This window comes from Sardina pilchardus, chromosome 18 (assembly GCF_963854185.1).
Source record: "Sardina pilchardus chromosome 18, fSarPil1.1, whole genome shotgun sequence".
In the NCBI taxonomy this organism is placed as follows: Eukaryota; Metazoa; Chordata; class Actinopteri; order Clupeiformes; family Clupeidae; genus Sardina; species Sardina pilchardus.
The window spans coordinates 7709610-7725849 of NC_085011.1; the positions used below are offsets into that span (position 1 = coordinate 7709610).

The 16240-nt window shown below is 49.6% G+C and overlaps 1 protein-coding gene across 15 annotated transcripts in view; it reads right to left on the reverse strand.

The window, feature by feature from the left end:
* Positions 1–16240, reverse strand: part of camk2g2 (calcium/calmodulin-dependent protein kinase (CaM kinase) II gamma 2) — a 64734-nt gene that overhangs the window by 26215 nt on the left and 22279 nt on the right. For all 15 annotated transcript variants that reach the window (XM_062520174.1, XM_062520190.1, XM_062520178.1 and 12 more), the window contains exons 3-7: positions 9522–9581; positions 6242–6296; positions 5707–5772; positions 3118–3190; positions 758–860 (exon numbers count right to left, since the gene is read on the reverse strand). In XM_062520174.1, the coding sequence (XP_062376158.1) occupies positions 758–860; positions 3118–3190; positions 5707–5772; positions 6242–6296; positions 9522–9581 (357 nt within the window). The remainder of the gene's footprint in view (positions 1–757; positions 861–3117; positions 3191–5706; positions 5773–6241; positions 6297–9521; positions 9582–16240) is intronic.

The window sequence follows — 16240 nt, forward strand, 5'->3', positions numbered from 1 at the left end:
GAGAGGGCCAGACAGCCTGATATAGTAGCCATTAAAACACGCTCTAATCACACTCAAAACGGAGTAAAACTGGATTTAAAATGTAGCAAATGAGCAAATTCTCTCTGATGGACTAAAAACCAGGATACATTGATGGTCTGGAAAATTATTTTACAGAAAACGTTGACCAAAACAGGAGATAGTAATGAATGACCTCTAAGTGAAAGCTATTCACATAGTAGTAGTACACTTGTAAGGGACTCCTGTAAAGGACAGAGTTTCCAGGTCACAATTATTTATACAGAGTTGAGTGTGATTATTTGTCCCACATGCAGATGCGTGGATGTTATTGTGCCCGCTGTGTTTAAGTGGCTGAATAGCGGGAGGTCAAGCAGCCCTTTAGCTAGACGCATCGTCAGTCAAGGCCACAGCCTCTCTGGAGGAATGATGACTACAAGAGCTGGCCTCTGTCCAGCAGACATCAGTCTGGAATGTGCTCAGAGAGGACAGGACAGACGCAGTGAGAGAGAGGGAGGGAGAGAGGGAGGGAGAGAGGGAGAGAGAGAGAGAGAGAGAGAGAGAGAGGAAGAAAGAGATAAGGGCTAGAAAATGCTGAAGGATATGACCGTTTCAGTGAAGAGCGATCAATCAGAAGGACAATGGAGTACAAACAAACATAAGCAACTCCAAATCTAGAAAGGCCCGAACAAGAATAGGGGAAGACATCGCAGAGTGGACACACTTCCATGACCAGAGCTAAAGGGAAACACGCTCTTACCGAACCATGCCTGCTGGTCCCCTTGTACTTCAATAGCTAGACCAAAGTCTGCCAGCTTGACCGCAGCTCCCTTCATCTTACTGGCCAGGAGGAGATTCTCAGGCTGTGGAGAAAAAAAGGAAAAAAACGGGCACAAGTAAACATCTGATCCGCTAGATTAGAGCCAAGACTGAATGTGTGATGACATTTCTGGAACAACAACAATTTCAGAGTTTACAAGCACATGCGGTGAGAACGCACACACAAGAGAACCCATTCACTATCGACCCCAACTTTCTACAGCCCTCACTCTCCGCCTTTAGGGAAAAATACATCCAACCTTCTCTACAAACAGGCTACATCCCAGAGAAAAAAAAACATGCACACCACTCTCTCTCTCTCTAGGCAACAGCAATTCAATCATCCAGTCCTGCAGTCTGTGGGAGTATTAATGGCTCTTTGCCCCCACAGCCTGCCCACCGACGCTGCTGCAGAACAGAGAGGAAGTTAGGGGGGCCCATCACGCTTTAATGTGACTCTGCCTTGATGTGGAGCAGCGCTGGGTTGAGCTGGGCTGGGCTGGAGTGTTAGGCTGTGGCGGGGGGGGCCTCTAGGGGTGTGTGTGATCTGCAGAGAGGGCCTGGGGGTCTCATCAGCACCTCAGAGAGGCTGCAGAACTCACCGCGCTTTCGCCCCTCGCTGGAATACTAAGCAGGCAAGTACCGAGGCTTCGGCATGCTCAGGTGAGAGAGAGGAGAGGAGCGTGGGGAGTACAATGAGGAAGTGAACTCTGATGTGGCCCTCTCTGCCCCTCTGACGGTGGGGTTGGGGGCACTCCACACTCAGGTGGAGGGAGGCGTGCGTGATCCTGCCCGTCCCTGATGTGTGCGCCGGCGGGCGTGTGACACTCAGACGGCTCCCTCTCTCCTCAGCCATGTGCTGGAGCCGCCGGCTGCCCGCTCGTCGGCCTCATTCTTTTGACATCTCTGTCCTGCTTTGTTACGGTCTCCGCCTCCATTTGCTTTGCTTCTCTTTCCCCCCCTCGGACTTCTGGGGGGCCTTGATGACCCTCTCACTCAGTGATGAATTAGAGCTGGCATAATAAGTAGCCCCTCTGCCACACTGACATGAGCGCACACACACACACACGCGCGCACAGACACATACGCAGACCCACACCCACACACACACACACACACTGTCTCCACCACCAGAGCGTTGCTCTCGGCTCGTCTCTGCAGCCTTATGACGTCACGCCTGTTGTCATGGCAACCGCCCGTCACCAGCGCCCCCCTCCACCCCCCCTCACCTCGCTTTCTGTTTACCTTCAGCCGCTGGGTTGGGAGAGTTGCCAGACAGGCAGCCAGAGAGAGAGAGGGAGAGGGAGAGGGAGAGAGGGAGAGAGGGAGAGAGGGAGAGAGAGAGAGAGAGAAAAAGAGAGAGTGGAGAGAGGGGGACAGAGAGGGAGGAAGAGACAGAGCGAGAGGCCAGAGGTGGAGAGTGGGTGGCCATGGGGTTTGAGCAACAAGAGAGGCCATACTTGACTGCCACATTCAAAGTCACTCCAAATCCCCCACCCTGTGTGTGTGTGTGTGTGTGTGTGTGTGTGTGTGTGTGTGTGGGGCTGCCTGCCGTAGCAGGGGATGAGAGCTGTGCAGTGGAGGTGAGAGCTCTCCATGGAGCTCTGGTCAAGTGCGGCTAGTCTGAACAGCTCCAGCTGGTCCTCTCAACGCTCTCTCTAACACACACACACACACACACACACACACACACACACACACACACACACACCTCTGCTTTGTACCGCAGGGCTCTCGGAGTGCAAGCAGGCAATAAAGCACGTGCACTAACCATCCAGAGGTGACCTTTCTGACAACCCTGACAGAAATCCTGTCAAGATGAACAACCCCAAACAGTCTATCCATCAATGCACCGTCACATCAGTGCCACTGTCACATGCCCCTTAGCATTCAATTACGGGCTGAGGGACTCAGGGACAGCTCTCTCCCTCTCTCTCTCTCTCTCTCTCTCTCTCTCCCTCTCTCTTTCTCTCTCTCTCTCTGACGTAAGGAAGAGAGAGAGGACTGAAAGAGAGAGGGAGTGAGAGTGAAAAAGTGTCGTTTATCTGTTGATCTCCCTCTGACACCTGACAACAACCACAACCGTCTGTCTTTTCCCCAAACCTCCCTGTTCTGCCTGTGACGTCTTCTATTAGAGTGAGTGTGAGTGTGTGTGTGTGTGTGTGTGTGTGTGTGTGTGTGTGCATGAATTCAGCATTTAGGTCTGTGACGCAATGGGTTGCCACAGAGAGGGGCACTACGATGATGACACCACCAACCCCTCCCCAGGTGGCAGGTTGCCAGGGCGACGCAATGACTCACCTTGAGGTCCCTGTGCACAATGTCATGCTGATGGATGTGGCTCACGCTCTCCAGGATCTGATTGATGCAGTGGCTGCAAGGGGACACAGGGACGAGGGACAATGAGACCGGAGAAAACAACAACAACAACAACAACAGAACATCTTAGCATCAGCAAGACACAGGCACAACCACAACCGCACACAGGGCGGTCTGAAGACCGCTGATGAAGTTAAAAACAATTCAACCCTAATTGGAGTCTTACAAATGAAATTCGGAACAGACAGTTGTGGTGAAAGAATGAATGGAGTCTATATTGCGTTGACATGTCCAAACCCGAAAAACGGAATTTCGTTTAAAAACGTAAAAAATCACACGCCTGAGTCTTACAAGTGAAGCTCAGAACAGACAGTTGTGGTGAAAGAATGAATGGAGTCCATATTGCGTTGACGTGTCCATTGCCTTTCTTTAGCAAGTAACTGCCAGACAGAGAAAGACAGGGGTGGAGCGATATATTTATCTTATTGACCTTTATGCCAAGGCAAATTTCCCTTCGGTGAGCTCCAATCCATCATTTCCCAATGGACTGGCTAAAAATATCCCAGAATTATTCCAAGGAAATGGGCCCATTCCACTTATACTTAGTCTTTTGTCTTTCTTTCTTCTTGTTTTTAGACAGGCAGATTTGCTTGAACAACTCATGAGATATTAAGGCTTTTAGTCCAATAAATAGCTGGCTGCCCCAACCAGCTATATGATATATCCAGGGGCAGGGGCAGGGGCAGGGGCGCACGCTGCAGGCTCTGGACTGGAGAGGGCCTTGAACTGAGGGGGCTAGTGGGACCAAATACTGGAAAAACAAAGCTTCCAGCATGACTTTGTGTGTATATTTACACTTGTGTGTAATGAGAGAGAGAGGAATGGTGTATTGTATGTGTATGTGTGTGTGTGTGTGTGTGTGTGTGTGTGTGTGTGTGCGTGTGTATAAACAAGTGTGCTTGTGTGTGTGTGTGTGTGTGTGTTTTCATCTTCCTCCTAAGCTCCTCCTCCTCTCATGCTCTTGTTCTTGTGTAGCATCACACCAGCGTTTACACAAAGTCTCAACATACAACAGAGCGCTTGCAGAGAGACGGAGGAGAAGAGTGAGAGCAGGACAGAATGAGTGAGTGAGAAGAAAAAGGAGGAAGAGAGAGAGAAAGAGAGGGAAAGAGGGGAGGATGAGAGACCGACTCAGAGGGCAGTGCAGACTCATGAGATGTCCACTACAGGCCTTCTTGCACAGTTATCAGCAAGATGCATTTTTTTGTGTGTCCGAATTTGGTCAAATCTCTTCCCTGCATTCCACTTCATTCCATTACTCAGGCACTAGAGCCCTTCCCACAAGAGCCTCTTCCCTTTCTCCCTTGTTCTTTGTTTCACTCTCTCTCTCTCTCTCTCATTCCCCTTCTCTCCCTTTTTTCCCTGTTGGCTTCTTCTTGTTCTCCCCTACCTTTCCTCTTCCTCTGTCCCATTTATCAGTGGCCTGTGTTTCTCCTCTGCTGAGGATCCTAACCTCTCCTCCTCTCGGACTTCCGATCCCCTCCCTGACTCTCAGTGGACTCTGCGGCCACTCTTGGGGGGCTCCTTCCAAAGGTCATGACCTCCATAACAACACCGCATGGTGATTTAGCCCCTCAACAATCACACACATTACACTAATCATGGCACAACCCCCAAAGTCATGGCACTTCTTCCCCTCCTTCATGTCCTCCTCCTCCCATCTCTATACCTCCTCCACATCATCCCTTCTTCCTGCACACGTTACCCAAGGCAGACATTCACGCTTAAATTCATAGCTCAAGTCATTTGAGCTAGAAAAGTCTATTCATTTCAGAAAACCTTTGCGGTTAAAAGTCTATACTCCGCCACCAATAAAGCATTTTCACTGAGTCGCTTCATAACGGTCATCCTTTTCTTTCAGGCGTTCGCTGGCACTAATTGACAGTAAACGTATTTTAAAAAGTCAAAGCCCCCGGGGGTGGTAACCGAATCTTCTTCGCGGCGGGCCAAAGAAGCGCGGCTGCCAAAGGCGTGCTGTGTTTTCAGTGGCCGTGTCTTGTCCCGTTTACTGTAAAGGTTACAGTAGGCCGCGCTCTCCAGCGGCTCCTGTTCCGCGGCGCTCCTCCGGGCAGAGCTCCAGCCTCCCGGGCCGATCAGAACCGCACAGGACGCGGGCTCAGATGATGTGCCACGCATTCCTGTGGCGCGGGACTCCATGAGAGTGGAGGGCAGAGGGGCGACTGCTGCCAGGAAACTGTGGTGCTCGCGCGTTCCCAGAATGCAGAAATTCTGGCTGCATGTGACCGTACTGACCACACATGGCAAAACTATTTAGCAGCGCTGTATGAATCTTCAACGATGCACGTATGACTCCACACACAAGTTGCTGTTTGCATTTCATGATTGTGTGCGTATTATGGGGCAAAACTAAGATGCATTCATGAATAATTGTTGGTTTGTAAATGTGCTTATTTTTTTTCATTTGCTTGTTATATATACATATACAGTACACATGTACATATATCTGTGTGTGTGTGTGGTGTGTGTGTGTGTGTGTGTGTGTGTTTTTACCTGGCATCAGCTTCACTGTAGTACTCCCTCGCCACGATGTCCTCAAACAGCTCTCCTCCAGTCACCCTGCAGCAGGGACACACGTCACACTTTGTTTCACACCCTCCACTGTGCTCAGTGCCTCTCATGTCAAACGCAACACGTGTAAAACAAGCTGCACCCCTGCACCCCTGCACCAGGCACACGGCTGCCCCCATCATGCCCCCACCCCCCTCTGCCTCTGCCCCTGGTGCCCAGATAACACCCTCTCCGCTGGGAAGGGCACACAGCACAGCGGGCTCATGGGAGACGTGCCAGCGGGCCGCGGGGGCAGAGGCCTGATGGCACTCCAGAGGTGCCACCTCAGGAGCACAGATATTCTGTCTGAGCCCACGCACCCACAGACACCCACACACACACACACACAGACACACCCACAGACACCCACAGACATACATACATACACACACACACACACACACACACACACACACACACACACACACACACACACAAACACACACTTAAATAGAGTAAACACAGGCTGCATACTCACAGGTCAAAGACCAGGTAGTGGAAGCCCTCCTCAGAGATACTGTCATGGAGCCGAACTGGAAGACAGAGGAACACAATGGATTATTATCTCACAGCACCTCACACAACGTACGACTCTCTGGTTTTTCATTGCCAGACTGAAGAAAACACACAACACAAGCCTTCAGGGCCTCCATAACATCAAGCATTGAGCACAGCTGCACATCACTTCCAACACACACACACACACACACACACTGAGGGCACTCAGGCACAGCCAGGGCCATTATCTCCTTATCTCTGGCCTGTCAGTCCCTACCCGGCCTTTCTGCTTGCGGCCACTTAGAAGAGAGGGACATGCCACGTGCGTCACAGGGACTGACCTACAGTTCCTGGAAGGAGAGAGCCACACACACACACACACACACACACACACACACACACACACACACACACACACACACACACACACACACACACACACACACACACACACACACACACACACACACACACACACACACACACACACACACACACACACACCAAATACTAATACTACGCCTCCGCAACAGTGCACCAACATGGACACCAGCACGTCATGCATATGATCCAACCATCCACGGTGACTGAATCCTGCGGCATTGCGGATCCTGTCCGCGTTAGCTCCCTCATTAGAGCCAGGCCAGCTCAGCGTCACACCGGTGTCACTGCCTCCTCACGGACTCCACTGGGGTCGTCACACTCCGAGGAGAGAGGAGGAGACGCTACTGAGCGAGGTGATGTCAGTCCAGCTCATGTGATATGATGTGTGTGTGTGTTTCTGTGTGTGTGTGATATGTGTGTGCGGCTATGCGTGGATGTAAGACGAGGCATCGGAAAGGGACAGTAATCCATCATGACTGTCATGGCAGTCAACGATGCTTAGATGTCACACCGTTCCCTTACATGAGGAGAGTGAGGTCATGTCTGCCCTCAAATGCATCCAGTGGAAAGATGCTTGTGAAGAAAGGCACGTCAGTATGTGTGTGTGTTGTGCGTGGATGCGTGTGTATGTGCATTGTGCATGCATGTCTACTGTATATGCAGTAGACATAATGCTTGTGGAGGCATGACAATATATGTGTGTGTGTGTGTGTGTGTGTGTGTGTGTGTGTGGCAGGCCTCTAGGGGGGCTCATGGTTCTGCTGGTCCCAGCTGCCTGCCCCTGTCTGCCACACCTTCCAAGGCTGCCATCCTACCCAAACCGCTGCCTGAGCACCCTTTGTCTTAACAAAGGGCCCAGAGGCCCCTGGCTTTAGTGGGGAATACTCTGAATGTCCCTGCTGAGCTCCCGTACTTAGCCCAGGACGCTGCTGGGACTTAGCAGGGAATAGGGAGAGATCAGACGCTCTCTCCCCTCCGACTGCAGAGGCCAGGGGCTTCCTGACCAGTCAATCAGCAGGGAGCCGTATCCATCAAAGGGATAAGGGTGCCCGTTAATACAACCCCCTCTACTACACACACACACACACACACACACAATCTGGTTGTGCAAGGGTGTGTGAAGGTATGCTGGTAGGAATGTACGATGAGATAAACGCCTATATATGTACGACATTGCTCACAGGCTGTGTGTGAGAAACACACAAAGAGAGTATATATGTGTATGTGTGTGTGTGTGCGTGTGTGTGTGTGTGTGTGTGTGTGTGTGTGTGTGTGTGTGTAATCTGTGTATGCATGTCAAGCAAAGCAAAGGAAAAGGGAGAGGGGGAAAGGAAAAATGGAGTAGAGTGTGCATTAGCGTAGGCAGAGTTCCCAGAGGCTATATATTCCCTGTGCTCCTTCTTCTGTCTCACTGCTTAGCTACCCCCCCACCCTCTATCTCTCTCTCTCTCTCTCTCTCTCTCTCCATCTCTCCATCTCTCTCTATCTATCTCTGTCTGCCTCTCTCTCTCTCTCTCTCTCTCTCTCTGCTCTTTTGCTTCGTCTCTACCCTCCCTCGATTGCTCCTTTTGTTAAGAGTTTATCTGCAGTCCAAGCAGAAAACATGACAAGCTGTCTCTTTGAGGGAGACACAGAGGGGAGGAATGGGGGCAAGAGAGCCAGAGAGAGAGAGAGAGAAAAGACGTGAATGAGGGGTGGAGGAGGACAATGCCTTGGGGGGGTTGAGAGCAATCTGGGACAGTGTGGATGAGGGGAGGGGAATAAGAGAGACTAATATACAGGAGGGAGAGAGAGAGAGAGAGAGAGAGAGAGAGAGAGAGAGAGAGAGAGAGAGAGAGAGAGAAAGAGAGAGAGAATGGTGAAAGAGACAGATGGGAAGAGCGGGTGGACCAAAATGTTACGCCACTAGGGAGAGGCAAGCAGAGGTGAGTGGTAAAAACATGAATGTGTGTGTAAGTGTGAGTGTAAGTATGTGTGTGTGTGTGTGTGGTATATGATACAGTGATAATGTGGAATGGCTTATGAGCTTCCTGATGACCTTGGCATTCTGGTCTGATATGAGCAGGCAGGCATCTTGAGGGGACTCCCCTAGTGTGGTGGAGCAACAGCAGCACATCTCCCTCTCCTTCTGTGTCTCCCTACACACACACACACACACACACACCTCCCTCTCCTTCTGTGTCTCCTTCCACACACACACACACACACACACCTCCCTCTCCTTCTGTGTCTCCTTACACACACACACACACACACACCTCCCTCTCCTTCTGTGTCTCCTTACACACACACACACACACACACACACACACACACACACACACACACACACACACACACACACACACACACACACACACACACACACACACACACACACACACACACACACACACACACACACACACACACACACACACACACACACACACACACACACACACACACACACACACACACACACACACACACACACACACACACACACACACACGGTGCCCTGGCCGTCTAAGGTTAGGTGGATGTCATTTCCCTGTGTTTGCATGTGTGCAGTGGTTGGCCACTTAGTACACGTGGTCAGGGTCCAGTCCGAGTCAGTGTATGCAAATGGTACACACATCGCATCAGTTAGCCGCTCATCCGTCTCCAAGTACACACTCCTGCTACCATTACCGCCACGCAAGCACACACACTCACACACACACACACAGACAGACACACACCTAACAATAGCAATGTGAGATGTTGTATTCTACAGCAAGTACAGCATATTTGTTTAAAAATGTGTATGTGTGTGTGTGTGTGTGTGTGTGTGTGTATGTGTGTGTGTGTGTGCGTGTGGCGTGTGTGTGTGGTGCGGTGAAAATCCCACTCACCGATGTTGGGGTGTTTGAGAAGGCGGCAGATGCGAGCCTCCCGGTCCAGCTTCTGATGGTCTGTGAAGATAAGATAAAACACATGAGCACACGAGTCAGACACCCCGAGCACCGCAGCACCTCAGATTAGCATCTACACATAATCTCCTTCAACAATTAACAATGACTTTAACACAGCGGTCACCAAGGAGCCATCCCCCTGAGCAAACAGAATGGGCCAGAATGTTGCTGGATTGAACATTTTCATCAAGCGCCTGGTGTCTCAAATTAAGTTGCCAACTGACCCTGTAACTACGGAAAAATCCTTTAATATGAATTTGTTGGCGATCGATCACTAATGTTTTCCAACCCCCAATCTTTTGAACTGTGTGTATTATCACAAGAAAGCAGGCAAACAAACAAACATACCATAAAGGGTTACATCAATACTGTACACCGTTTATGTGTTATATGCCACATCCGTATTATTGTAAAATCTTTGGTTATAGGCCTACAAAACTGCAACCGCGCGGCACTGACATTTATGAGAAGTAAACAAAGATGTAGAGGTTCTAATTCAGTTTCATCACTCGTTCCAGCACTTGGGGAAGAGAGGAGAGGAGAAAAAAATGACGTGTTGAAAGCAATAAACAGAAATCATCACCAGTCCTTCTCTCTTGTCTTACGCCACGGGGCATGGCTCAAGTGCGCCGACACCATTAGACCCCTAACACGATCAAGAAACCACAACGTCTGCGGCAGCAAAGCACTATGCAAACGGACACCAAATTGTTGTGATTTCAGGCAAATTTAATTCACGTTTCGGCAGGTAGATGTCCTACGCAACGTCATTCAAACCTGAAATACTGCCTCTATGCAAATACAAAAGATTGTTCCATTACGTACGTTTGTGTGTGTGTGTGTGTGTCTACCCCTACCAAGTCAGAATGGGTAGGGTTAAGCATGACATGGCATGGCCTCTTCGAGGACTGGTCTGCAAATGGCAAGGCAGTTCCAATGAAGATGACATAACTCTGTTCCTGGAACGCATTGTGTGTGTTTATACACCGGCCTAGACAGTCTCTTGCAGTCATCTCTCTCTCTCTCTCTCTCTCTCTCTCTCTCTCTCTCTCTCTCTCTCTCTCTCTCTCTCTCTCTCTCTCTCTCTCTCTCTCTCTCTCTCTCTCTCTCTCTCTCTCTCTCTCTCTCTCTCTCTCTCTCTCTCTCTCTCTCTCTCTCTCTCTCTCTCTCTCTCTCTCTCTCTCTCTCTCTCTCTCTCTCTCTCTCTCTCTCTCTCTCTCTCTCTCTCTCACACACTCACACACACACACACACACACACACACACACACACACACACACACACACACACACACACACACACACACACACACACACACACACACACACACACACACACACACACACACACACACACACACACACAAAGCTGATCCATCATTCTCTGTTATTTCATGATGATGGCAAATGTCAATTACTAACAGTGGAATTTAAAACATAATACTCTCTAACAAAAGCCGCTTCCAAGAAACACACAAAGACAAAAGGTCCATTCTGTCCTGCAATGGGCAATGGAGCGGCTGCCATTTTAAGGACGGAGTGCATGCCTCAAGGATGGCCGTTGTGGCGTAGGAGTACTAATTGCTGAGGGGTGCAGGGCAGAGTGGGACATCAGGTGACATCAGCCTGTGGGTCAAAGCAGCAGCGCAGACCATCTGTAAATGTCAGAGCCGAAATGCCACGGCTGTTTTGAGCCATTTGTGTCAACACAAGTCTGCAGGTGTTGAGCAAGCATAGTCTGCCGGGGCTCCGTCATATCACTTAGACCAGAGGAGGAGGCCAGGGACAGACACATGCACACACACACACACACTTATGCAAACACACACAAAACCTGCTGTCCCAGCACTGTCACACCCCTGTAAATTAGTCTCGTGGGTGCCATGTGCACTATTCCATGTGCACTCCTAATAGCTGCTGTGTGTGTACGCGTGTGTGTGTGTTTCATGAAATCATGAGTGTTTTGTGTAGACAAGCCTGAAATGTAAATGTCTACCAGATGTGCACATATCAGTCTGACATAATTATGTGCATGTAGGTATGGTAGATCAGTGATGAGGATAAGTCTTTATGCAAGAGTAAACATATGCAAATGGATGCCAGAAGTGTAAAACCTTGCCTATTATCATCATGATGTTCATTATCATCATCATGTGGCATCCACAGTGCTGTTATAAGATGCAAGCACAGAGGCTGGGATTTCAGATTTAGTGTAGTTCCATCATCAGTGACTCAGAGTCAGACAACACAACACACACATCTCAGGTACACACTCAGAGGTCATACCAGTCATTTATGGGAAATAACCGTGTGTGTGTGCATACATTCAGTACACACGGACACACACACACACACACACACACACACACACATTCTTCAATACTGCTGATCCATAGACACATTGTGCCAACTGCACAAGCATAGATGAGACTGAGCAGTCAAGGTCAGGGTTCAAGTTCAGGAGGACGTTGGCACCAGATGCTGAGCGGCCCTGGGGGGCAGACGTGCCCATTAGGCACGGCCCCGAGAGCACACACAGCGACACACACAGCGACACACACACACACACACACACACACACACACACACACACACACACACACACACACACACACACACACACACACACACACACACACACACACACACACACACACACACACACACACACACACACACACACACACACACACACACACACACACACACACACACACACACACACACAGCGCAAGTAGGGGCCGGCTAATCCCACCCTCACGTTCCTGTCCCCTGTCCAGCCCTTGGGATTTGGGGACAGGAGTCCAGCAGATTCCAGAGGAGCAGAGGAGGACGAGGAGGAGGAGTGTAGATTAGTGATGTTTTCAGCTGGCACGTCATCTCCATGACTTTACCCGCCAGCCAGCGTCCATCCAAAGCCCACTTTATGGGAAATGTGACCAGAGCTTACATGAACCATTTCGAGAGTTTAATTCCAGACAGCGGAGGCTTAGATCGGAAACATGACTGATGTCAACGAGACCCAGGTAGATGAGAAGACCCACAGCACACCTCCGGCTTAGGCCACTGCAGCCTGCAGTAGGTCAAGTGGGTAAACAACAACAACACTGCCTTAGAGCTCAACACTAAAGGCGGCTCATTCAACCAGAGCATGCAGATAAATGAAGGACTGCCCGCAGTAAACAGACGTACATCAGCAATTGTATTGGGTTTCTATAAGGCAGGGGTCGGCAATTAAGTTTGGCCTCGGGCCAGATCTTTTCCGAGCCATTACAGAGCGGGCCACAAGTTCACAACCAAAACAATGGCTAATTTAATTAATTAATATCGGAGGAGGTAAAAATGATAGCCGCTCTTGAAATGACAGAGCAGAGACATTCAAGCAGGCTGATGTAGGTTAAATTTGTCGACTGGTCATTGGGGGCGCTATTATATGCCTGTGTCTTTAAAAAATAATAATAAAAAACACCAGAAAAACATTTCCACGCGTTGCTGTTAGCTGTCAAAAAATGGCACAATGAAAAAATCTGAAGAGAAAAGTTAACAGCGAAAACAGGATCTTTAATGATGAATGGACAGAGAACTATGCCTTCATCCTCCCTAATTGTATTAATGCAAAGCCCACATGCCTGATCTGTAACAACTAACGAGGGTTTCTCTGCATGCAAAGAGTACAAGACGGCACCACGAAAGTAAGCATGCTAATTTAAAGGTTGCGTTCCTAAATAACACGCACGCTATTAATGTTTGAAACTCGTGTTTTACTTTTCACAGTTCTATGTGCGTAAATTGCCTGTTTGATGTCAGGCCTGTTTAAAAGAAGTCGTGTTTTAATTATCACCATAAGCCTATGTCCGTTGTTTGAATGACAACATGTGTTTTAGGGACTAGCTTGGAATTTGAGAACCAGCGCTGTCCACTGACTTCATTTTGATTTTGCATGTTGTGCGTTCACGCTGCACCTCGCTGCGTGCTTCACTCGTATTCAGATGAGACAAATATCTAAGCATTTAGATTGATTGAAATTCTTCTGTTCTGGTAAGTTACGTTTCAAAATAAAGAGCATGTTTGAGACTGGCAGTCCGATTTTTAAAAAGTTTTTTTTTTTTTTTTTCATTCTCTGGTTCAAAAGATCTCACGGGCCAGATGTTTTTCGCTTGCGGGCCGCATCTGGCCCGCGGGCCGCCTATTGCCGACCACTGCTATAAGGCATACAGATACAGATGTATTCACTCACACACGCACGCGCACGCACGCCTAATGTACACGCACACATTTCTGAGATGCAGCACTAAGCACACATCAACACACACACACGCACACGTCTGAGATGCAGCACTAAACACACATCCACATCCTGGAGCCGGGGTGCTAGTTATTCTGTCATCCACAGCAGCAGGACTCTGCCAGTTACAATTCTAATCATGCCATCAATGCAGTGACTCCTGCTGCGGCTGCTCGCATTCAAACAGCACAAAACAAACAAACACACTCTTTCACACACACACACACACACACACACACACACACACACACACACACACACACACACACACACACACACACACACACACAAACTCTCTCTCTCTCTCTTTCTTATACACAGAAGACACGCATAAACGCGCGCACACACACAGAGACACACACTCTCTCACACATGCACACAAACACAAACACATACTCATGCTGTGCGACAAAATGTAACCCTCCTCTGCATGGAGCGTGTCACTGCGCCAGAGTGATGGACAGCCAGACTACAGCGCTCGTGCCTTTCAGAGCGGAGAAAAGAGGAGGCCCCTCAAGAGCTGCGCTCCTCAATTCATCCCATCCATCGCCTAACCCATCAGTGCATCTATTGCTCTATCCATCCATCTCTCTCATCTCTCTATCATCTCTCTCTCTCTCTCTCATCTCTCTCTCATCTCTCTATCATCTCTCTCTCATCTCTCATCTCTCTCTCTCTCTCGCTCTCCTTTATGGGAGGCTTTCCCAGTTGGCTGTGTCTGCTCCGCGCCGCACGCTGTCTGGCTTGTGTCGGTCCCTGTGGAGGCCCCGGCAATCCCAGCAGCACTCTGTTCTCCAGGCCGGACGTGCGGCCAGGCAGCCAGGCAGCCAGGCGGGCGGGCAGGCAGGGTGGGTGGGTTGTGGGATTAGGCCCAGGCCTGACAGAGGGCGCGCTTAAGGGATTAGAGGGCTGCACGGAGCCCGACCCCCCCAAACACCCTCACGCACACACACAGTCACACATATGTACATACACACACACACACACACACACACACAGTGCCTCCTATACACACATACACAAACTCATCTGCTGAGCTAAACTAGGCTACGCTAAGCAAGGCTTAGTTCCATAGAGAAAGCCTTGACATCTTTCTGTGTTGCTGTATTTGTTTGGCTCCCCAGCTACTAACCACTACAGCTGTCGTATGCTCACGTGACACACAGAGTGTGTGTGTATGTGTGTGCATGTGTATGATAGATGGTGTGTGTGTGTGTGTGTGTGTGTGCGTGAGAGAGAGAGAGAGAGAGAGAGAGAGAGAGACTGTGTGTGTGTGTGTGTGTGTGTGTGTGTGTGTATACATATTTTAGATGGCATTCATCTCATCCTGTGAAGTCTTTTCTTTCATTTCAGGTCTGCCTTTTGCCAGTAATGGAAACCTAATTGCCAAGTGATGACATCACAAAACGGGACCTTGCAATATAAAATATTCATCTCAAATCCGACCAGAGAAGCATAGAGTGGTTTTGAAAGCCTGGGCAGTGAGAACACACACACACACACACACACACACACACACACACACACACACACCCACCCAGATACACACACACACACACCCACCCACCCAGATACACACACAGACAGACACACACACACACAGCAATGGGGCCTTTACTTGGATGGGCTATGGCCTAAGACATCCTATAATATTCACCCACAGAGTATTATAACGGATGCGTTGCGCCCATTCATCATTAATCATTTACATCATAATGTGTTGGTTGATTGATGAAGAGATGTCTACTTTAGAACATCTTATTAGACGGTGTCTGTTGGTCACCCTACCCAACCCAGCTTCATACAAAACTGTCCAAACAATTACGAGAACTCACTGGCAGCCTAATAGATGCAAGATGAAAAGTAAACAGCACAGTTCACAGAGGGACAGACAGAGGGAGGGAGGGAGAGAGAAAGAGACAGAGAGACAGAGAGAAAGCTAGGCTAGAGAAAGAGGGAGAGAGGGAGAGAGAGAAAGAGAAAGAGAGAGAGAGAGAGAGAGCGTGGGGGGAGAACGCGGGACAGTGATTATGGATGAGCAGCACATATTTAATCGTTCGCTCGTAGTTGTACATGTAATTACGGCCGTGGTCAAACACGATTAGGCTCCGGCGCTCGCTTAAGCAGACCGCGGCCACATGAACCGAGAGAGCGAGGTCAACATCAAAACAAAGGGCCCTTCTGAAGGAGCAGGGAGGAGGGACGGCACAGCGGGCCCAATCAAAGAGACGACGGAGGGGAGGAGAGAGCTCCACCTGGGTAGAGGGGGGCGGCCAGGTGTGCCCTTGGAGAGAGCTCACAGCACAGGCACACACAAGAGAGAAGAGACCCCTGCTTTTATCTTTTGGCCCTCACGGCTGCATGCCAACTTGTGG